The following is a 23,653-nucleotide window of genomic DNA, read 5'->3' as shown; positions in this document are numbered from 1 at the left end:
GTTTAGGCAGCAAAAATTCCCTGGCATTTGATACCAGCTAACTCTGACAGTAAGTATCAGGGAACTTGGGAGTCATCTGTCACAGACATATGTCTAAGTTGCCCAGATCCACCCTCCTTTTACATATATTTAATACATAGTGAAACATTTGGGGCCCTGGGGTATAGCTTTCTTTGTTTAAATGATATTGTTAGTCTAGAACTCGGTCTTTATTCTGAAGAAGTCATGCAGTTGGAGACTTGGTCCTTTTTGAAGATGAGAAATGGTAGAAGAAAGCATGTTCAGGACAGATGTCAGAGGAAAGTAATAACCCTGATGCCAGAGCATGTAAGTGATTAAATTGAAACGAATGTATCTAATTAAGGGGCTGGTTAATGAATGATACTAATGAATGTAATTCTAATGACCATATTCACCGGGGAGAATGTTTTGGTCACTAGGGTTAGGAAATGGTATAGGAAGTGCCAAAGTGGATCCAACTAATTTGAAGCATTTTTAAATGAAGGTAGTTTAATGCACACGTGATGATATTTCACAGATATTTCTTAGAGTGTCAATAAGCACCAAGTTTAGTGCTATCAGCCCCATTGTCCCTTAGCTTATTATATATGAGTTAGGTCTTGAAAGTTCAATACACTATAAAATCTACCACTAAGATGGCATTTACACTAATACAGTTTTAAAAATGAATCTTGGATTTTTTTTTTTTTATACCTATACTCAGAATTTCCTACCAGGTCTTTGTAGTTGTGAGAAGAGGTGGTACTGCCTGGTCACTAGAGACATGAAGATTAGTATTCAGGTTGCTGTAGGACAAGTCTGGCGATTTCTAGTCCCTGGTGATATTCTGTCAATGCCCTTCTCTATGGAGTTACTAATCCCCCTGAGTCCTGAGTTCTCATCTGTGCACAGAGAAAGAAAGCCAGAGACTCAGCAGGCAAATACATCCCAGCTTGGCCCTCAGGCCACATCCATCTTACCACTGATTGCAAGAAGGGGTACTGCCCCTTCAGGCTGGGAACCCTACACACTAGAAATCCCAGGTAGATGCTATGCTAGCTTTCTGCTGCATGCGATGCAGTTTCAGGACTGGTGAGAAGCTGTAGGAAGAAGAGGAGAGACTCCAAGCAGAACTTATCAGGAGCAAGCGGCTTTTAAAAAGCAATACCTCTCCCTCCTGGAAAAGGGCCCAATTCTGAGCACCATGGCAAAGGAGCCAGTCAGAAGCTAGCCATCCTCATCTTTATGCTTGGGCACGTCCTCATACCAGCAGGTGGAGGCACTGTCTGTTCCTTAGCCCAAACTTAGGCGAACAAAGCCAGGCACAGGGCTGCCACCAGGTTTACACCACCCTCTCGTCATACTCGCTGGTCTACACACCCTCTGATATCAAATGGCTGAACCTGGGAACTGGCATGCTCTGTGTAGTGCTCCCTAACCTGGGGTCTCCCTGCCTGCCTGCATGCATGCATGAAACTTGTTCCTGTTCGGGGCTTTCGAAGGTCTTAGAACCATCTCCCTGTTACTGATTTTCATTCCCATGAATTTGAACACTAACAGGTGCCCACCATCCCCCACACTGGCCTGTTCCCGGGAGAATCCTCTACGTTTCTGCCCCTCTTACTGATTACTCCTTGCCGAATGCTGGCCTTCTGGAACACCTAAAGATCATTAGAACCCAATCACTTAGGTGGGGAGGTTTTTCGGAAAGGTTTTTGTCAGAATTTCTACCGCTAATACTTGATGAAGAACTTGCTCTTAGAAACTGAATTCATGTGCAAGAGTGCAGCAAGTGGTACCGTTCACACTTGGTGAGTTTTCTCGTGTTGTGACACTGCTGTAACAGTTACAAGATAGAACACACAAACACACGCACGCACACATTTACAATCACACGCACATGGCACAATTTCACTGAATCAGACGATGCTTCTTCTCAGTTAAAAAGAAGAAGACTGTGTTTTGGCCATCTAGGCCTGAAATCTACATAAGTCTGGAACGTAACAATGCACTACAAGTGAACAGCTGCACAGGGAGAACAGTGTACGTTAAGATTGACACATGCTGTCTGAAGAGGTCCAGGGAGAGCTAACAACTGAAGAAAGTCGGCAACATCAGCCTTAAAAAGTCAGTATACTTCTTCTTTCCGTTCTGATTATAATCCATTACCCAACTGAACAGCTGCGGTCCAGAAGATAGTAAATGTCCTTCTACGGAAAGTCAGGTCTACCCACAGTTTAAATGTCCACGAATTCTGCTCGATACTTTGGATAGTCTTCAAATTCTTCTTGTTGTTTTAACCAAAAAATAAACCTTTATGGTTATTTCAATGTTAACTTTAGATATGGATACTGGAAGAAATACCAAGGTTTCTAAAATGGCATCATGGACCATAATACCATCTAAACAGGGGGCTCCCTGCTGCATACCCACTCCCGTATGCCATTGTTCTTATGAAGGTCTACCTTCTGGTTTTGCTAAGCTAGACAAAATGACACAGTAAACACTGATACACAACTCACAGGACATAACACGTTTTACAAAGTATTCCTACTGTAGCACTATACTTATTGTAAAAATGCACTTTTTTATACTATGGGTGGACACATACCACATTATCGTGAAAGTTGTGGTCACAAAGGCATTTCTCACTTCGTGATGTTTTTCTACGGATACTTAGGCTTCAGATTTTGTAGCCAAAGGTTTCCCTTCTATTTCAGAGACTTTGAAGGACCGTTGAGTAACTGAAGCAACAGGCTTTCTTCACTGTAAACCCCTGGAGAATGGAGTTTAAGTACCTAAACTATTGATATGTCAGCCAACTGATAAGTAAGCACAGTGACAGTCACTGTTTACTAAACATGGTAAACTTAAAAAAAATATATAACCAAGGAGATTACAGACTTCTAAATTTTAAGCTAAAAGAAAGAAAAGAAAAGAATTTCTCTCGCTGTGCAGCCATGAAAGCAGCAGGCTCACAGAGCCTCGGCCGACGTGTCTGTGGACACAGACATGGTCACCTTGGCGATCTTAACGGTGCTCTTGATGCAGCTCTCCGCGGCCCTGTGCATGCTGGCTGTGTTATTGGCATGCTTGTGCAGGCAGTCCGAGTCCCCCATGCTGTTATCTAGAGGCTGTGCCGTTCCTTCACACGAGGGAACATGCTGCGGAAGGCATGTCTCAGGTCCTTGCTCCTCAGAGCATAGATGATGGGATTCACGGTGGAGTTCAGCAGGCAGAGCATACTACAGAAGGCAAACACCGTCTTGATAAGCTTATTCATCTTTCCAAAGACATCGTATACCATGATTGCAAGCAGAGGGCCCCAGCAGATGATCAACACCACCAGGATCAGGACCAGGGTTTTGGCCAGCCTAATGTCCATGCGGGCTTGGTCGGGCCGGGTCACCTGCACCTTGCCATCTTCTGATGTGTGGATGATGATGCTCTTCTGGGTTCCACGTTGAATCATGCGGACTGCATGGCTGTGAGCCTTCCAGAGAATGTACATGTATGCATACACAATGAACAGCAACAGCACGCTGGTGACTCCAATCCAGAACATCAGGTAGGTTTCATCAATGAGTGGGAAAATGTCGGAGCAAACAGATTGCAGCTTCTTGCAGTTCCAGCCAAGGAGAGGCAGCACAGCAATTACTATTGCAATAGTCCACATCAGGCAAAAAGCCACCACGGCCTTGGGCCTGGTGACGATCCTCTTATAGGCCAGAGGCCTGTGAATGGATATGTACCTGTCAATGGCTGTGAGGAACAGGCTGCCCACGGAAGCTGTGAAGGAGGCTGTGACCCCACCCAGTTTGAACAGAAACACATTGGGGCTGTCTTTACGGTGGAACACATGGAAGTCAACAAAGCTGTAGACAAAAATGACGCTTCCCAGGAGGTCGGCCACTGCCAGACTGCCAATGAAGTGGTAGGAGGGCCGGCATCGGAGACTGCGGGAGTGCAGGATGACGCACAGAACCAGCAGGTTCTCCAGAACGGTGAAGGTGCCCAGTGTGAGGGAGAGCACAGCAATGGCCAGCTGCTGACTGGGGTTCAGAATCATAAAACACTCCATGTCCATGAAGTTCTCCCCACACTGGATGTTCTCCTCATTCTCCTTGTATGACGAGAGAGACTTGTTGTAGAATTCTGTGATGTTTGCCGTGTCTACCACGGGACCAACGGGGAGTTGTCTCCTGCAGTCATCTTTTCTTGAAAGGGACTACCCCTGAAGGAAGTCAGAGGGAATTTCTGCGGGAAGTATCCTAATTTGGCTGCCATGTCTCCTTTGATGTCTTCGTACTGAATGTCATTGGAGCCCACGTAGAGGAGGTCTGTGGTGATGGTGCGGAAGGTGGTATCTGCAAGGCCATCTAGGATCGACTTCATAACCTCAGTCTTCGATTAGGCCGGACTCACAGTGACTGAGAAAGAGATGCCAGGAGGGAACCCTAATAGGAGGGAAAACAGAAAAGCTGAGTGGTGAAAACACCAGGAGGGCAATAAACAGAAGCACTGGGCACCATAGTGAACACAGAGAGGTCCAGCCAACACAATGAGTCATTTCAGAGAAAAGCTCCCCACCCTGCAAAAAATCAAACTAACAAACAAAAAATCCAAAACCTTAGGAGATGGAGAGCCACACATCGGACACATGATTCTCATTTCTTAAAGTCTTTGAACCTAAGTCAGTAAGTCCTGCATGAACCTGTACAGTCAAATAAGCCAAGCTCAATGACATAAACTTTACTGTGCACGTCATGGGAAGTGTTGGCTACTAGGTTCTACTATCAAGTGTACAGCAATCTGCGATGATGTGGCTGGGGACAGCAAGCCACAGCACATGATCCCTGCCGTGTGATATACCTGAAAGACAGGCGAGACTAAATAGACAACCAAAGAATATGATAGCCTAGAATCAAGAGTTGAGCTGTCCAGTTTAACTGTAAAGGAGGACACTGAAGACAGGCAGAGGTAGCTCCAGACAACAGTGGGAAGATGCTCTCCACCAGGCATGTTTCCTCATCCAGGGAAGGGGAGATTGGGACCAAGGCATGGCTGTTATGAACTTATAAAAATGCCTATGCCAGTCAAGAAACGTCACAAGGATTTGCACAGAAATCCTTATAGAATCCCAAGGTTAACATGAGGAAGGTGGTGATAATGAAGGGCACTCCAGGGAAGCACGCCTCAGTGTTCTGACGAGAGGGACAACGAGATAGCCCTGGTGGTGTCTCGTGCTTTCCAAGGAGACTGTGTTGGAGATGAGAATGGCAAACACAACGCACCCTGCAGCTCAGAAGTTAAGCAGTTTGGTGGCATTCTCAACATAAATAGCAAGAGAACCAACCTCAAGATTTACAAATGCTTAAAAGGTGGTTATTTACCTCTTTTATTTATAAAAATTGCTACAAATACAGGATGATACATATGACAATTAAATAACCCTAAATTTCAATATTTTACTTATCAATTGTCATTTGGTTTTTTCTATATATAACACATATGAGAAAGCTATTATCTTCTAAAACAAAATTTAAAATCTAAGTCTTTCTGTTAAAATACAGAGAGTCTATCTGTCAGGGTAATTAACTTATTAATATAATATCTATTCAATAAATGATAAAGCACCATGGCATACCACACATTGCACCAGACACCTAACAAATCAAGCCCCCAGGGAGTCTGACATCTAGCAGAGGAGATGATCAGCTTCCTCAGTACCTACAGGCAGGGGTGGCTGCCCCTACAGATGGCAGTGCTGTGGAACATCATCTCTAGACAGAAAAGGAACTTCCCCAAGAAAGGATGCATATAGCGAGTATGAGTATCTGGGATGAGTGTGGGAGGGAACAGGACACAAAGATGAGGATTTTTAAATTAATACCTCGAGTTTAGCAACTTGGGGTAGCATAAAGTGGTGGGTGTGGCCCTCCTTCCACACTCTGCTGCCTCCAAATCCAAGCCTTACCACTCCTTACCAGGGTCAGATCACAAGCCTTCTGTGCAGCTTCCCTGGTGCTAGCACTGATCATTACCACACACCTGCTGAAGGGATCTTCACAAACATATGAACATGTCAACTTCTCTGCTCTAAGGACCAAACACAGACTCAACACAAGCTCCCTTCCAGGCTCGCTCAACCCAGCTGAGCTCCCATCTTTCTGACAGCCTGCTCTCCCTGAGTACATGTCACCTCCTTCCACCAGCCATCGGCATGCTTCCTGGGTGAGGTTCAACACACAGCCTTCCATGATCCAACCCTTGTCCTTCTAGTCCTGCCTCTCCTCAGCCTGGTCTCCCCAGTTGGGCTGTACCACATAGCGTTTAGTCACACAAATACCACTGCCCCTAATTCTCTTCTATCCAAACACTCCTCTTCACCTCTGCCTGCTTGAGACCCCTTACCCTCACCAATTTGTTGCTCCTATTTCCCTTAAGTCACTGCTTCCCATGCTTAGGTGAAGCCCCATGTTTGGGGCTCCCAGAATAATGAGACAGTTCCATCACAACATTTACCTGGGTTGCTTCTTGCTCCCAAATTCCAGAGAAAGCTCAATGAGGACCACACTGGGGAACTTACCTATCTTAGTATTTAATTCGTAGCTCAATGCATAGCACACAGAGAGCAGCTTAAAATTGAGTTGTCTGACTGATTTTATTTTCTTCAAATAGTGTCAGAGCAAGCAGCTCTTTTCTACCTAAAATAAGTGAAGGAATCTCACTATCACAATGGGAAAGGCACACACATGTCCCTGGAATCAAGATTTCTTTGCCAATAAACCAATCTATACGTGCTCAACATAGAGCTCTTTTTCTGGTGGGGGTTATCAGTGTTCTAAGTGGGGAAGTCTACGTACAGTCCCCTGGCCTGTATTCCTGAGCTATGCCATTGACAGAAACAGCCACCTGGCCTGTACTCATGAGCTGGAACATAGGCAGCTGTGCCTCGAGAAACAAAGGAGAGTGATGAACGGCACCCAGAGGTGTACAACGACAGAGAAAGCCCTCAGCACTCTGTGGCAGGTGAGCTGGAGGGCTGCTCACACACTCACCCCATCTGGTCAGCAGTTTTGCTGCTCTGCTGGCACACTATGGAGAACACCAAGCAGAAGGCCTAGATCCTCCATGCATTACCTTCCCTATCACTCAAGAAAGTAAACTTTCTCCCTTCATCCAGGCAGTGCTGCGTACTACCCCTGGGCTGTGAAGGAACCAGGCTCCACATGAGAGTCAGTGACCGCCTGGGCAAAGGTAGGAGTTGTAAGGCACGAAGCCGAGGTAATGCTGAATATAGTCAGTCAGCTAAGTCCCACAAATTCTGGACGGTGGCCCAGGGGCAAAGGGCAGTTGCTGAGGCTAGAGGCAGGAAGGATGCAGAAATGAGACCAACACCCAACACCCAAGCGTGGTGCCTGATGCTTCTCAACCCCTTTACTAAAAGAGTATCTCTCCTGAATTCTCAGCCTCAGCCTGGTTGCAAGGAACTCTCTAGTATCCTCAAGTTCCTTGTTCATATCTATATCTTTTCTGGCATAATTATTTCTTCACTAAGTATGCCTTGTGTGTCCTCTTATGAGTCAACTCTTGTACTTTGCAAACTTGTTTGTTAAACAACTCAATTTACATATGAAAACCATTATCCAGATCAAAGGGACATTGTGGAATTTCCTCATGTCTGTGCTCAGTCGCAAAACCTGGGAGGTGACTCACTGGTCTTGAAATGCACTAACATATTGGTACCCCTTCCTCCTGCCCTTCTCTCTGTCTAAAGGCTCGCACACATTCTGTACCTAGAGGGCTCTTCTGAGACTGGAGCCAGTGCTGCTTCTGTGCCAGCAGGCTTAACAGGCTCCCCTACCTGATTCTTCGGTCAACAGTCTCATGGCATCATTTAAGCATAGGTTTCCATATCTACCTCCATAACTAGAATGCACTTTCCAAGCAGAATGCTGTACTTTACAGCTGCCTCTAGCTATGGACAGCAGGGAACTGGCCTCTAGGAAATGCTCACCTGAACCTAGTAAGATGGGCATGGGCTTTCATTATCTGACATATTTTAAAAGTGATTTAGAATTTATTTCCTTTACTCAACAGAAAAGAAAGGTAGCTCAGTAGCTAATCTTGAGCATCCGAAGGCCCCACCCTCCAGGCATCTTCTCTCAGGCAGCTAGCCCTTCACACTTAGGTAGAGGCTAACGCTGAAAGTTTTCAAATTATGTGTGTGTTGCGTATTTAGATTTACAAGGTTCAAATTCAAACACTACAGAAAGATATACTGTGATACCTTCTCATTTGTGTCTTAGAAATGCATCTCTCAGAGCTAAAGAGGTTCTTGTTACTCTTTCTAGAAGTAGTTTATACACATTCAAGTGTGTGTGCATGTGCATCTGTGCATGTATGTATGCATGTGTGCATTTGTGAGCATGTGTGCTTGCATGTGTGTGTGTGTGTGTGTGTGTGTGTGTATATTTACCACCTCTTTACTGTTTTAGAAAATGTTTGCATGTACTGTACAGCTTTCCATTTAGATGTGCACACCAAAGAGCCTGGTAGGTGAATGTGACCAGCTCCTATTGACAGGAGGCTTGGGGGTTTTACCATTTTTTGTTACTGCAGATAATGCTGCAATGAATTAATCTCAACCACTTTATTTTTCACATTGTTTGTGCTATTATTAGTAATCTTTCTAGTCATCTTAATGCTTAGCTTAGACTTACTGTGACACCACCTCCTTCTTGGCCTCTATAATCAGGTGTACCTCTTAAGTGTCACTAATGCCCCCAACCCCACTTTTAAGCATACAGAGAGCTTATTATGGGCAAGAAGCTCTTTGAGCCTTTTATATGTATCAACTCATTTTATTTCTACAATGGCTTATGAGGTAATTTTTGCATGAAAGGCATAGAGAAGGTAAACAATATACCATTAACACATCTAGTAGGTGGTAGAGCTGGGGCTAAGCCTAGGTGTGGAACTCATTTCAAATGCTGAAAGTAACCAGAGATGCACACTGGATGTTGTGGGTTCAGAGTTCCTGCTTTTAACCATCATGACACACTCTCTAAGCTAAGACAGGGATCGGTTTCCCCTCAGTTTTTCTGCTGAGTCCAACCAGCAAAGCTCTAGTCTACTGAGATAAAACTGCTATAGGAATTGGAAAACAGGGTGGATATCAGGCTGCACCCACTCAAGCAGTGGTTCTAAGCCTTAGTGTTTCATCTACAAGCTAGGGATAACAATGATCATAATGATGCCTAAATCATGGAACTGTTTGGAAAATTAACTCAAAATAAATCCTAGTTAGGCCTGGCACTAAAGTAAGTCTTCAATAAACATTACTGTCCTCACTACTCAGTACTGCTGATGGCTCATCACCATACACTACATACTAACTGCATTTCAAGAATATATAATATATACTAATTACTACATTATATACTAATTATATTTCAAGAAAATGCATTATCTTAATTCACTTACAGGCTGCTTATTCAGCTGTATCCTTGTATCAGAACATAAGTATGAGGCAGAGAGAAGACACAAACATGCTGAGGAGGAGGAGGTCTAACAGCATGTCAACTGTATTTAGCCACCTGAGGAACTTTACCTACGTCCTATAAACGAATACAATGGCTTCCAGGCACTTGTTTCTTACCTGACTCCCCAGGCAAGAAGGAGGCCACTAGATATTTAGTAGGTTGTCCAGACCATAAATGGGAACCCATGTTCCAAGGACTCCAGGATCTCTGCTGTAACACTGTGTCTGTTTTAAGGTTTAACGGGAACTGGATTGAAGTTATTTTACATCTTATATTCAATTTGTATCTACTCTTTAAAATGTAAGTGAAGGCATTACAATAGTAATTAATGATCACTATGTCCTCTCCCAGGCCCTCCAAGTAAGTCTGTCTATTGGCATGGCCTCAAGGATTGAAACTGTAGTCAGCACTGGAGAAAAATCAAGATTTTTTCAAGGATGGACAAGGTACCAGAACTCAAAAATGCCCTGAGATTTACTGTATTTATGATCATTACATATGACCACAATGCCTATGGTAATGCAGCCAAACACTTTCATTTTAACAACAGTGTGTCAAATCTAAGCCAGAGACTGGTGGTTACAAGCTGTCATGTCTGTTTAATGTAAGTCAGAGAAGAGTTTAAAATAAATGGACTTCGTGAATTTTACAATGTCACAACACTACTGTGTGTGGGCTATTGTAGACACTAATGAGAAGCACTACTTTTGTTTGTTTGTTTGTTTGTTTTGCATCCTTGGAAGTCTTTCCTTTATTTCTACATTTGGATTATTGCAGTAATTTCCACCTTATTACTTTTGCATGGAGAGTTTTCTTTGAGAGTTCATTAGTAATATAGCTTAGGCATTGGGGGGTGAAGCTGCCGTTAATTTTGTTTTTGTTTGCTAATGGGAAAATCATAATTGGAAATTCTAACAAGATGTGTAGATGTGCCTATTAAAGAAGCAGTTGGGGCTTATTACAGTTATAGTGGAAGAATGATGAATGACAGCTAAAGTTTCCTAACAACTTAATATAGAAACCATGCCTTTATAGTAACAATAATAAAAATGCTTAAATGTATTGAATCCATTCTTATAGGAAACCCTCCTTCCATTCTTGTTGGTGCCGTCTGTTCTTGTCCCCTCTCTTTGTGCACACACCTGCGCCTCTACACCCTCCTCCCTCAGAAAAAAAAAAATGCACATTATCAACAAGCTGACTACCGTAGCAGTGAAAGAATTTTATGAGGATGGTAATGGCACAGTCTTTTAAAAATATTTACACAGGGTCCATATCCTTCTTTCTATAGCCACTGAGCACATAAAACACCCATGTGTGAAGTTGGCTGTGGGGGCTTATGCTTGTATTCCTGGTACTCAGGTGGACGAAACAGGTGGGTCGTGAATCCAACCTAGGCTACCACAGCAGGGCCCTGTCACTGAACTGAAACAGCAAAACTCCTAAACAACAACAACAAAAGCTAGCCATGTTTCTGATTAGATGGAGTGTGGAATAAGCTTGAAAGCAAGACCTTAAGTGCTGCCTAGTCTGTCTGTATTATTTAATACCAGTTACTTTGAGGAACTGCTTGGGGTTTTTGCTTGTTTGTTTTTTATTAAGCATATGAATGCTTTTGCCTGCACGTATACATGTACACCAAGTACATGACGGGTAACCATGGAAGTTAGAAAAGGGTTTTGGATCCACTGGAACTGGAGTTACAGGAAGCAGTGAGCACCATGTGGGTGTGGGGGACTGAACTAGGGTCCTCTTGCAAGAGCAGGATTTGCTCTTAACCACTGAGCCACTTCTCTAGCCCCTGTTTATTTCATTTAAGAGGGGTATTTCAATAATTTAGGTGTCTATTGATGCTGTATATGGATTAAAATTCTTGTAGAATCTCTGGGATAAAAGGTAAGAGGCTGGTATTTGCAAACTGCAGGATGTATGTCCACTAATGTAGAAATCATCAGAATGATGGTATGGACATCATTATAGATTATACCAGCACACTACTAACATTCCATAATACTAATACCAATGCTTAAATGAGATGGTGACAAGCTCACAAAGTCTGAACTGACAGGGTCTGGACCAAGCATGGGAGTTCGGGGTCCTTGCTTAGTCTTGCTGTTTCCCTACATCTTTTTCTGCTGTCCTGCTTGGATGGCCTCACAAAAGCATTTTACGGAGGGTTCACAAAAACAGAGGCCCCAATGGAAAGATTTGCTATTTTTCCACTCACTTCTGGGAACAAGTGTGGTTTTTACTGATTTGCTCAAGAAAAACATCTTGATAATCCATTTCTCTGAAGTTAGCAGGGGAAATTTTTAGTTGGCTACTATAACTATATTATGTCTCAGTCATGGCTGGCCTCACTAGCCAGAGCAGCAGCATAACCCCATGAACGATGTTTTGCTGCCAGCTGAGCAGGCAACGGGTCTTTCCTAAGCTTACCTACTACCCACCGCATGGTCATCCTTTCCATCACCTTCTATAGCTAAGCAAATAAGGAGTTGACTTAATTATGCTGATAATTCAGGCAAGAATAGATAATATTTGGGCGACAACACCCATTTACCATTTAATCCTATTCTGTGGCTTGGATGTTTGTTCCTACTAAGTGCTTTGACCTTTTCTGTGTAAGAGATATATTCTCTACAGTCTGGAAAGAGTGTGGTTATGGAAGCAGCCTTCTCCTAAAAAAGACTACACAGTTTCAATTCAATAAAAGCTTCATAAAGTTGTCTTTATCCTGTACATGAGGTTTTCTCATTAAAAGTAGAAAGCAATATATTATTCTAGACCACAAAATCTGTAGAACCCAGTTAATGGCTCTTATCTTTACACTTCATTATCAACATCTTCACAGCAATGGTTTAAAATACTCTACATGATGTCAATTGTGTAGAATAGCTTTCACTTTTTCTTCCTTTCATCTACAGATGAAGGGGTGTTTTCACTTTGAATCCATGAGCATATAAATTAAGTTTAAAGAAAAGCCAAATATGTTCTTTGGCTTCAAACCTTAGATTTGGATGAATAAATGCATATTAAAGAAAATCTGAATTTCCCTATATTCTTGCCTCAGTGCCTCAGACTCCTCTGAATGACAATGTTTTTCCTTAGTGGAACAAATAAATTACAATCCCCATTCTGCATAAGGACAATTGAGGCTGAGAAAGGCAAAAGCTCTGCCTAAGGCCTCCAACAGCAAATGTTTTGGGGAAGGTAATGTGGAACTTCAATCCCTATTTTCATAACTCAGATTCCCTGCTTTTCATTCTGTGGTCCAGGAGACACATAAGACACCCTTTCATTTTTTAGAGAAAGAGAGAGTTGGGTTGGGCAAGAGACATCATAAGCAGTACATGATAATGTTACTCAGTGAATAATTAAAATCTGAAGGGACAGACAATCCAATGACGGCAGAAAGGTTGCCCCAACCACCTGCAAAGCATCCTTGTCTCATGCTCTTCAGAGACAGGCATAACAAACAGCTACATGCTATAATTCCTGATTCTTGGTCAATGCTTTGGTTGAAATGACTGTCAGCAAATAAATAAAATCTAAGTTATCTTTGTCACTTGTTTTTAATTAGGTATGACAGGATGTGTGTGTGTGTGTGTGTGTGTGTGTGTGTGTGTGTGTGTGTTGTTTGTGCCTCACTAATAAATTTACAAGGGTTGTTGATGGTAATGGCACCTTTCTATACCACAACTGAGATATGAAGAGGCCACCTTCATGTCTGGCACCTTTCTCACACCTTCTCACTTTAGAACAAGACATGATGGCTGTTAGTAAACAAGAGCTTGAAGCAGCCACTCCCTACACAGAGAAATGCAACGGAATTTTCTTGAACACAGAGTAAATCCCTAAGGCCATTTCCCAAGTTCTGAGCTGAATCAACATAGACAAATTATGTAAACTTTATGCTCCAGCAAAATGAATGATTGTTAGACTCCTCACATGTGTCAGTATCAGCCGCGTGACTGTAGAACGTGGTTGATGGATGCTATATGCCTTCACATGCCTCATTCAGCACATTTCTATTGGCCATGTACTCTGTGCCTAGCACAGACATTATACCTAAAGTCATGAACATTCTCTGTGATATATCACTCTGCAATGTTTCACACTTGTATGATAGCTATGGATGGAGTAAGTAAATCAAAGGATACAATACTCTAACCTAACCCACCCATTGAATAAAGCCTATGTATGTGCCTACCCTTTCCTTCAGTTAAAATACTGGGATATGAGTTATAAAGAGTATGGGCTGTGCCTTGAGAATTTCTCCCAGAAGAAACTGTGGGCAATGCTGAGCCATCCTGTAGTGGTCTCTCCCTACAGGACCTCTGCCTGTCTCAGTATCTGGTACAGAGCAGGCTAGGGAATGGATGCCACTGTGCGTTGGCAACACTGTAAATCTAACTTAACAAAATGGCTTTCAAGGGTAAATAGTCGCCCTCAACATAAAGTTAATTGGCCATTAGGAGATTAAATCTTAGTCTTGGTCCCATACAAATGTCTATCCAAAAAGATGTAAAATATCAAAATGATATAAAATGTACCAATAACAATCTACCCTAGTGATTCTTCTCTCAGAATCAGACAGTAAGTTGTAGAGTTGAATGCAGAAGTCATGGGCAATGATCGGGTGCCCACTTTTCACTCTGACTCTTGTTCTCTCTGAGTTAAGATGAACTATAACAATTAACCATGTGACAGAGATCCTTGTAATATGCACAACCTTGAATGGATCCTAATACATGTTTCCAATACACCTTTAAAGACATATAAAGTAATAGACATTTTCCTTTCCCAGGTGAATGCTAAGCACTGATCTTTCTCAAATGATCTGTCAAGAGAAGTTATGTGAAAATTCAGCCACCAGACAGAGTGGCTTTGAAAAGCCCTTAGGAATCAAATTGTTTTTCTGTTCACTGGACACAGCTCTTGCTTTGGTTGAGCAACTTCTCCTGCTACAATATTTCATGAATTTACTGCTGAATTAATTAAAATACAAAGAAGAAAATACATCACTAAGTTTAAAATTTGTTATTACTCCTGCCTACAAAAATTAAGTTCTTAATTACTTTTCTGAGGTAAGACATTGAGAAATTTCAACATATTAATAAAAAGTAATTGTGAAAATTTGGAAATTTGACTCAAGAAAGTACTTAAGAATTAGTAAGAAAAGTTTTACTGAAAAAAAAAAATATGTCTATGCCCAGTGATACTGAAAGAAAAAATGGGAGGTCTCAGGAGTGCAACATCAATTCTAATAACAAACTCATTTCTATTTTATGAAGTATTTAGCTTTCTAGCTTGCAAACATGAAGTTATCAACACAGATCATAACTAATTCTGAGATGAAAATGAATGGAAACTATTTTCTTATTATTGGGGCTAATATAAAATATTTCATAAGAGAAGCAAATATTAGTTCAAATAATAATATTCATTGAGAACTAGGAGAATTTCTAAGTAATTCAATTCCCTTCCTATTATTCTCTCACTGGAATAATTTAAAATGAATTGCATTGTTACTAAAGTCCAGGATTTCCTTTAAACATTATTTTTAAAACTACGAACTTAAGTATTAGGTACTTAAGTTTAAACATTCAGAAAATGTTCAGTGTGTACTACCAACATAAGATATAAGCCAAATGATGCTTTTAAGATGCAGATAATTACCTCCACATGGATGTGGAAGTACAAGGCTTCAGTGGCAATGCAAAATACACAATGTACTTGTGATTTAGAAGCATGCAAATAGATGAAAGTGCAGAATCTTTATCATTATACACACTCAAGGTCAAAGTCATTCTGGCTTTTGTGTGATACAATTACAAGATTCTGGACTGGGCTAGAACGAAAAGTGTTTGCAAAGAATGATATGAAAATAAAGAACTAGGTTGGTAAGACAGGTGCAAATGAGCAGAAAGCTCACCCAACTGCACACCTTAAGGACAGTCTGAGAAGTTGCCTCGTGGTCTCTATGGGCAACCCATTTAGCACACAGGTCAGTGGGTATTCTCCCAGGCAGCAGCAGCAGCCTCTGGGAACTATGGATGAATGCAAACCCCAAGTTGGGGTCTATTAAGTTTGAAATGGTAGAGTTGGGCACACCTGTGCTGTTAACAAGACTTCCAGGAAGTATTTCTGGAATCTAGGAACCACTGGTTAGAGTTATGAAACCTATGAGAAAGACTAAATGGAGCAGGGGGAGCGTCATCCTTTAAGAAGACTGGAGTTGAAGTGAGAAGACAGAATATTCGTAAGTACAGGCTTTGAGATGAGGAAACAGGGTGAGTGGAGAACTTGTTCAAGGTGAAATAGCCTCCTACAGCAAAGCACAAAGGCCAGGGCACCACTCCTGTCCAACTGGAACATGGGAGCAGCAGTCTAGCCTGCAAAAAAGAGTAGGTTTGGCGACCCTCTCAAGGTTTTGACTACAATTTGGGACTCCTCTAGTCTTTTTTTGGAAATGTCCTGTTATGTATTTTATAAAGTAAAGGAAAATGACTTCAAGATGTAATGCCTATGGACCCAGTAGATGAACATAAATTAAGAAACTCTTTTTCATTTTCTCCTAGTTCTATTTACCAACCTTATGGTCAAGTTTTATAGGACTGCTACACATTTCTTTAAACAACATTGAGAAGAAATGGTTCATTGCTGAGCATAAAAGAATTCTTTAAAAGTCAAAGAAATTAACACCTCAGCTTATTTTCTTAAGTTGGAAACATTTGTTTCTGTTCTTTACTCCCAAGCCATAAAGTAATGTATCACAAGGAATGAGCATGGAGACTTTGCCCAGTCAGAGACTCTCTGTAGACTGGCTGCTTGCATCTTATAGCAATACAATCTACAGCTGGTGTCTTTTTTAAGTACCCAGGAACTATAAACACATAGAAATATATCCAAAAATATTCAAATGTATAACTCAGAGCAACCATTTCCCAGTTATTACCATGAAAATGAATCCCAGGTTACTTTATCATCATTCCCTCCTGGCTTTATGAGAAGTTAATTGTTACTTCTAAATGTAGTTGAGTATTTCCAAAGCTCAACTCCCTCAGAAGCAGGAGTACAGACTTCTTTAAATTTTTTTTCATTTCAGTCATGTGTTAAACTACCCAGCTTTCCTTCATACCCTTCATGTGCACCTGTTCCTTACTTGTGCGCAGAATAAAGAAAACATACACATTCCAGCTAGTGACCTATTGAAATTAGTTGAAATTTTAACCAGCCAAAACAGTCACACAGCATTCAACTGAGTGTCTCTTATAAGATAAATTTGATAATAGAGGAAGCTGAATGAAAAGCAAATATGAACGGCAAAGGCATGCTACCTTAATTTTTAGAATATTGATTTACTTGCTATAGAAATCAGTATTATAAAATTACCAAATACAAATGTCCAAAAGGAAAAGGAATTATTTAATACACAATTTTTCATTTGTATTTTTTAAGCACTGAGATTTATCAGCAGTTTGAACTCAGTGTTCCTTAGAACTCAACTATCAAGACTCAGAGGACTATGATTTTCTTGTTTAAAAGTATGACTCAAAATAATGGGTAACGAAATGGAGAAGAGCAGAGAGGAACCCTCCCATTGAAGCATAAACTTTGAAAAACTAGATATCCTAATTACGTTGCATTTTAATTACATTTAAATATCCATAACCAGTTTGTGAGAGCATTTGTCAGTATATTAACCACCGCAACAGATTGCCTGGCGCAGCTCTCAGAGATGCCTCTGCTTTTCTTTAAAAAGCAATAGCATGGAATTTGTTAGTAGGAAAAAAATAGATATTACATTATCAAATATAGGAAATTATACTGCATCTTCTCTCCCAAAGTTAAAAAATGTTGACTAAATGCTACTCATAGTTGATAAAGTAGTAAGGAATCAGTCAAAAGTATTAAATCTATTCACCTTTCATAACTATAAACAACTAAGAATACAAGCAAGAGTAAGAACATGACATTAAATAATAAGATTATACTGTTAAGGAAAAAAAGTATCAGTTGGGTTAGAAAAGGGGGAGATTAAAAATCACTCTATCAATCATCCCCTCCAAAAATTGCAAAATCCATTTTATGAAACTCACTCAAAAGTACAAAATACAATGCAAGTAGCCCAAGGAGACAAAAACAGACACCTGTCTGAAAGGCAAGAGAACTCTTTTAAAGAGTTCCTATACATTCATTCAAAAATAAATGACCACAAGGCAAAGAAAGCAAGACTTCAAAAGTATTCTTAAAGGGCAGGTGTTAAAAATCTCTCCAGCTGAGACCAGAAGTCATGCCACTGCCAGGACAAATATCAGGCCCATTTGCTCATGTTTGGGGAACAGTTATTTCAAAAAGAAAACACACACACACACACACACACACACACACACACACACACACACACTCAACTACTATAGTCCTGAAGAATTTTGCAGTCACTGTTAAGAAAGTAGCCTGTCCAAATGAAGCTTTCCAATCAAAGTCTGTCCCAACTTATCTATGTAGAAAGCACTCAAACAGGAAAAGCATCCATGACAGTGAAATCAAGAACATTTTTATATATATAAACACACAATTAGCTTTCCTAGAGAAAATTCTGTAGTGGAATGTACTTCATTCTGCCATGATACCCTGTTCAGTGAAGAAACATAACCCAAGAAAGCTTTTAGTAGATATTTTCTGCTCCAAATTACAGGTAATCACACTGATCCACTTAAGGAATGGCTTTGACCTATTATCACCCATCTCTCATAAATACACCTATTATCCATGTAGCAAGCCCAAGGAACATTCATATAACAATAAGCAATTGGATAACGGTAAGAGGTGATGGACACTACTAAAATTAACCCCCCACTTCTGCTCTCACATATTTCCTACCATTTTAACAACCTTGTAATAACATCATAATGTTTGATATGTGAAGCAAATGAGGTTATTTTAACATGCATTTTGTGATTTTTTTTTTGCCAATTGGTATATTCAAAACTACTCATTATCAAGACTGGCAAAAAGCTGTCATAAACCCATTGGTGTTTGTGATGAAACTGTAATCAAATGTGTTGATGCTCATCTTGGTGTATTTACAAGATTCTTAGAACACATAACACTAGAGCAGATCTCCACCTACCCTGAAAAACAAAACCTCCTTGTTTTGATTCAAGGTGAATATTTCCTTTTGCTTGGAGTCTTCTGGGTCCATCTGTACAGTTGCTTAGAACTTGGACATTTTCCCAAAATTGCAGTATTCATTTAAAATCAGAATGGTATTCTCAAATATCTCAACAGGCAACGTACCTAAATTTTTATTTTATCTATAATAGACATGAAAAAGTTTGTTCATGCATATGTACAAAAATGTGTCTACACATTCATTTTTTAAAAAATTATGCAGTATAGAGCTTGAGTGCATTGATATTCTGGATGACATTTATCACTTCTTTTAGTCCAGGAAATATTTTAGAATCTGAAATGAACTTTGTAAGATGAATCTAATCTAACCTAAGAACATACAGCTAAGTGAATTAAATAGTTATTAAGGAATTAGCAATTCAGTGGCGAAGTGTTGAAGTCTCAGCCCACACAAAAGACAATCTGTACAGTTATAACATGAAGTCAGCATTTTTTTTTTAATAAAAACAATTGGGAAAGAACTGGAGATTTGGGAAGAGGGTACAAAATAGGAAGTTCAAATACATAAATAATGTTTTCATTCCCTCCTGTTCTTCTTGTTACTTACCAGCCAGTAAAAGAAAAATCAGCAGAACTAAATGCCTCTGCAAATACAGGCGTGCAGTCTGTGACTTGGCCTGGTAGCTCTTCAAAAAACGTTCACTCCAGGTTTACAGTAATATATATATAATTTAAACCCAAAGGCTGATTTCACTCTATCAGCTCAGTTAGAAATGATGGCTACCAAAACAGAATAGACAGGCCTGAACCTGGGAAGACACAACATCCTTTGAAACGCTGGGGACCCAAGCTCTGAATTGTGCTCCTTATGCAACTAAACTAACATGATTACTCCCAAGAATAACAGGCCACATCCTAAAGGAGAGACTCCATCTCACTAACCAAATTCCAGAAGCTAGCACCAATTACACTTTACTAATTATGTGTCACTGGGTATATCTAAATTCAATTTGCTACTTCTTTTCCTTGCAAATTCCTGACTAGCTAGTTATGGGAAATTACTTATTAGGCTAACTGTTTGCTGGGAAGAAGCATTTGGTAAGTGTCATGAACTCTAAACTGCTAGTATAAGCTCTATTTCATAATCCTTGCTTCTAATACAGAAATTCAACTCTGATTTCCAAGACCAATATACAAAGCAACCAAGGAGCCTGTCTAAATATCCTGGTGGTTAATGCTAATTCTGACTCAAAGCAAAGGAGAATGCCATAGATTGTTTTGAAGAGTTTCACAGGCTTTGCCTTCGTAATTAATAAGCTGACACAGCATACTAAACACTTATCAACACAATCAATGGGGCTGCTTCCTTCTTGGGAAAACAGATAAAATGGTTCATGGAGTTTTCCTTCAGAATTGTCTGTAATAAACAAATATGTCACAAATATCGTGGTTCTTTTGGAGAATTTCATCCCCAGCAGTTTCATCTGGGTAACATTTAACAATTTCACTATTTTAACATTTTGAAATGCCAAAAAGAACACACTGATCCTGCAGCTAGGCTTATTAGAGAAGAGCAGTCTCCCAGGCAAGGCAGAAAGGAACACGGTCCGCTGGGAGATGGGTAACAGAAAAAAGCAGAGAACACTAGAGAGCAAACAAAGCCGAGCCCCGCTCCACTGTGAGGTCTGATTTTCACCAGAATTAAAAACTTTACACCACACACACACACACACACACACACACACACACACACACACAATTAAGTAACATCACCTATAGCTTAATTAAAGTTCTAGTAACAATATCCCCTCCTATACACAGTCACTGATGTCATTAAAATTTAGAGGAAGAGATATCAGGTTTGCCTTCTTAACAAGGAGCATGCAAGCATAGTAATTTGAAAAGGTCGGAAGTGAGCATTCCCACCATGTGGCATTACTGCACCCTCATGTAGGATCAGGAACACAATGAGATCTCCCCTGTTAGACACTTGATACATACATACATACATACCTCAGCCACGGTGTTCCTTGCTTGGAATGGGAGACATCTTTTGAAGCAATCAAAGAGACTGTTCACAGTAAGTTCTCCTAATGACCTAAAATGATTAGTTTTTAAAAGCCCTATCAACATCGAGCCTCTCTCCCAGCTACAGCAACTGCCAGTGTGCCTACCAACCACAGCCTGCAGTATGTGCTGCTTAGCATTCTGGAGGTGCCTGGATTCTGTTCCTGTGTGGACGTAATCAGAGAATTATTTCTCTCAGTTAAGAAACTATCCATGGTCTTTCATTTTGATAAAATTGCTCGTAACTGAGTTAGAGAAGGTGGGGGATGGAGAGAAAGGGGAGGCAGAGAAAAATCAATCAGTAGACCTATCTCCCTTTCAAATTGTCAAAAGCTGGGGTTGAAAAGCAACACTTTAAATCAGACAGTCCTGTGGGAACCTCGAAGGTCGGTTGCTCCTACTTCCTCGATTTTCTGCCAGATGGACTTATGTCAGGAGTGACCCCACAGACAATCAGTGCCCACTGAGCATCCTCTGAGCATGTGCATTTCCCCATTGTTCCAAGGAATTAACTTGGTAATAAAAATGAGAAGTTATGGGACCCAGAGAGGTATCTTTCAACATCTTTAAGACCAGTAAATCTGCTCTGATTTCTTATTGGATTAAATGCCCAAGGAGGATTAATATGCCAAGAAATAAACAAAGGCAGGAATAGCTAATAGCTCATATTTGGAAGAAAATTTAAAAGATGGGAAACAGAATGCGTTATAAATAGGTTACTAAATTGTTCTCATCTCTTTAAAACCTTTGAGAGATAAACCATGTACTACAATTAGAAACATGCATGTTGCTTTAAACTTTGAAATGACCAGTTTTTCACATCTATCATACAAACATTTGCATTCAGGAGATGCTCCATGTATACTTGTAAGCCTTACCAATAAATGTCGTTTTTAAATGAAGCATCAACTTTGTTCACCTGACGCCAGCTCTTAGTTGCACGGTCCTGTAACATTCAGTTACTATACATACTAGTTTTTCCTTAAAGAGAAATGGCTACTGTCGCTGTCGTTCTGTATCAGAAGTTCATTATTTGGCATAGGTTTCTTTACATGACACTGAATATTTTGGTTGAGTCGTTTCCCAGATTTTGGTGCAGAGACGTGTATTCCTCTGGAAGACTTAGTTTCTGACACGGTTAAAAGACATCAAGCATCAACTCAAGCGCCTGTTTTTCAAACACGCACAATGACACATTTTCTACAAACACACATCAGTGGATGCAGAGCTAGATGCACATTCAGTATATTGTAAATGGTAGAAGCCTCCAGAAGTAGCTCAGACCACAGTTAACAAGCTGGGACTATACAGCTAAGTAAACACCACCGACGCACGATTTGCTCTCCTGCAACACGAACTCCGCGTAGGACACCTGGGGACCATTGGCCAGTACCGAGGGGGGCGGGAGGCGGAAAAAGCTATTCCCAAATGCCACTGTGCCAGGTCTTACCCTTCGCATCCCCCGGTCCACGGGCCAGAAGCTCCCTCGGCACCTGTCGCCCAGCCAAGGAGCTGGCTCTGCTACAAGGAAATTTGCCCCCAGACTCTACAGAGAGCTCTGCAGACAGTCCAGGCTCCCGCCTGAGCCAGGGGAAGGCTCTGGCGCCAGGGGAGCCCGAGAGAGGCGGAGGCGGAAAAGAAGTGGAGAAGGTAGAGGCAGAGAGCGAGCTGGGGAGGCGGCGCGGGGCGCGGCGGGGCGGGGTGGAGCGGGGCGTGCCTGCGGCGATCGGTCAGTAAGTCAGTCGGTCTGCGCGCCGGCGTCCCCGGCCTCCAGCACCCGTGCGCCACAGCCCCCGGGACTGTCGCCCCTGGGCTCTGGCAGGCCGGGTTCGTTCCCTGGCTCTCCCTGGCGTCCCGTTGACCGCGCTGGCCGGCGTGGGGCCGCCCGCCTGGGCCAGCCCGAGCGCCCGTCGCCGCGCCCTGCTCGCGGTCCCTGCCTCTCCCTCCGCTTGCGCGCTGTCTCTGGCTCGCTCTCGCTCCAGTCCCATTTATGAAGCGTGGTCCCATCACGTGTTAATGAGCCTTTGTCCTGCCCTGGCAGCGGCGGCAGCAGAGACTCCGCCAAGGGATCTGCGCGGGGAGGGACCGGCGCACGGCGCCCGCGGCTCCAAACTTTGCTGCGCGGTCCCCGCCGCGGCGCTGGCCCGGGGGCCAGAGAGGGCCGGCCCTCGGCGCGCGGCGCCCACTGTGTCATCCTCATTCTTGGCCACCGCCGCGTCCCGGGGACCCAACGGCCTGACCCTGTTCTGCTCCCTGGCGCCCTCCCACCCTGGCGGGGCCAAAGGGGACGCGTGTCTCACTGCCCGCGACCTCGGGGCCGTTAATCACGCGCGCTGCTCAGCGCCAGCACCTCGCGGGAGGTCACGCACCCGGGCAGCCGGGACCGGGAACCAAGGCAGCAGGCACGCCGTCCGGGTGCGGTCTCCTCCCGACCCTCCCTTACGCGCCGCCCCCGCTCCCTCAGCTACCTGGCCGCGGCCACCCGTCCTCCGCCCTCGGGGCGCACGACGTCGCCCGGGTGCCTCCCGCGCTGGCCCGCGCGACCACTTGGGCGCGCCCAGCCACCAGGGGTGGCCGCACACTCTCGGCTCCGTGGGCGGCCGGCGCCCCCTCCCCAGCCCTGGCGCTCCCCGCACCTCCTGCACGCGGGGAGACGCCGCCGCGGCGGGCGGGGGCTTTGCTAGGGCGGGCGCCTGGGGACCGGCGGTGCGCCCTGCCGCCGCCGCAGGAATTAGGGGACATGCTCGTTAATTGGTTCCACTGTCCGCCGCCGTCTGCCTCCTGTGTGCACGGATCAAACCTTAATTGGTCTTTACATTTATCACGGCGAATTGCAACCCTATACACGAGCGTCAGCCCGCAGCTTCAGCCAAGAGGGCCATTCTCCGCCGGGTCCC

The 23,653-nt window shown here is 42.6% G+C and overlaps 1 protein-coding gene across 1 annotated transcript; it reads right to left on the bottom strand.

Moving 5' to 3' along the window:
* Positions 1 to 697: 697 nt before the first annotated feature.
* Cnr1 (cannabinoid receptor 1) lies at positions 698 to 22,440 on the bottom strand. Its single transcript, XM_028872768.2, is given in 4 exon segments — positions 698 to 3,154; positions 3,157 to 4,177; positions 4,180 to 4,457; positions 22,207 to 22,440. Coding segments are annotated over 3 exon segments (1,416 nt in total). The 5' UTR covers positions 4,396 to 4,457; positions 22,207 to 22,440; the 3' UTR covers positions 698 to 2,975.
* Between the last annotated feature and the right edge of the window lie 1,213 nt (positions 22,441 to 23,653).

The sequence above is a fragment of the Peromyscus leucopus genome, chromosome 2 (genome assembly GCF_004664715.2).
Source record: "Peromyscus leucopus breed LL Stock chromosome 2, UCI_PerLeu_2.1, whole genome shotgun sequence".
NCBI classification, from domain to species: Eukaryota; Metazoa; Chordata; class Mammalia; order Rodentia; family Cricetidae; genus Peromyscus; species Peromyscus leucopus.
This window is presented reverse-complemented; position numbering and strand designations above follow the sequence as displayed.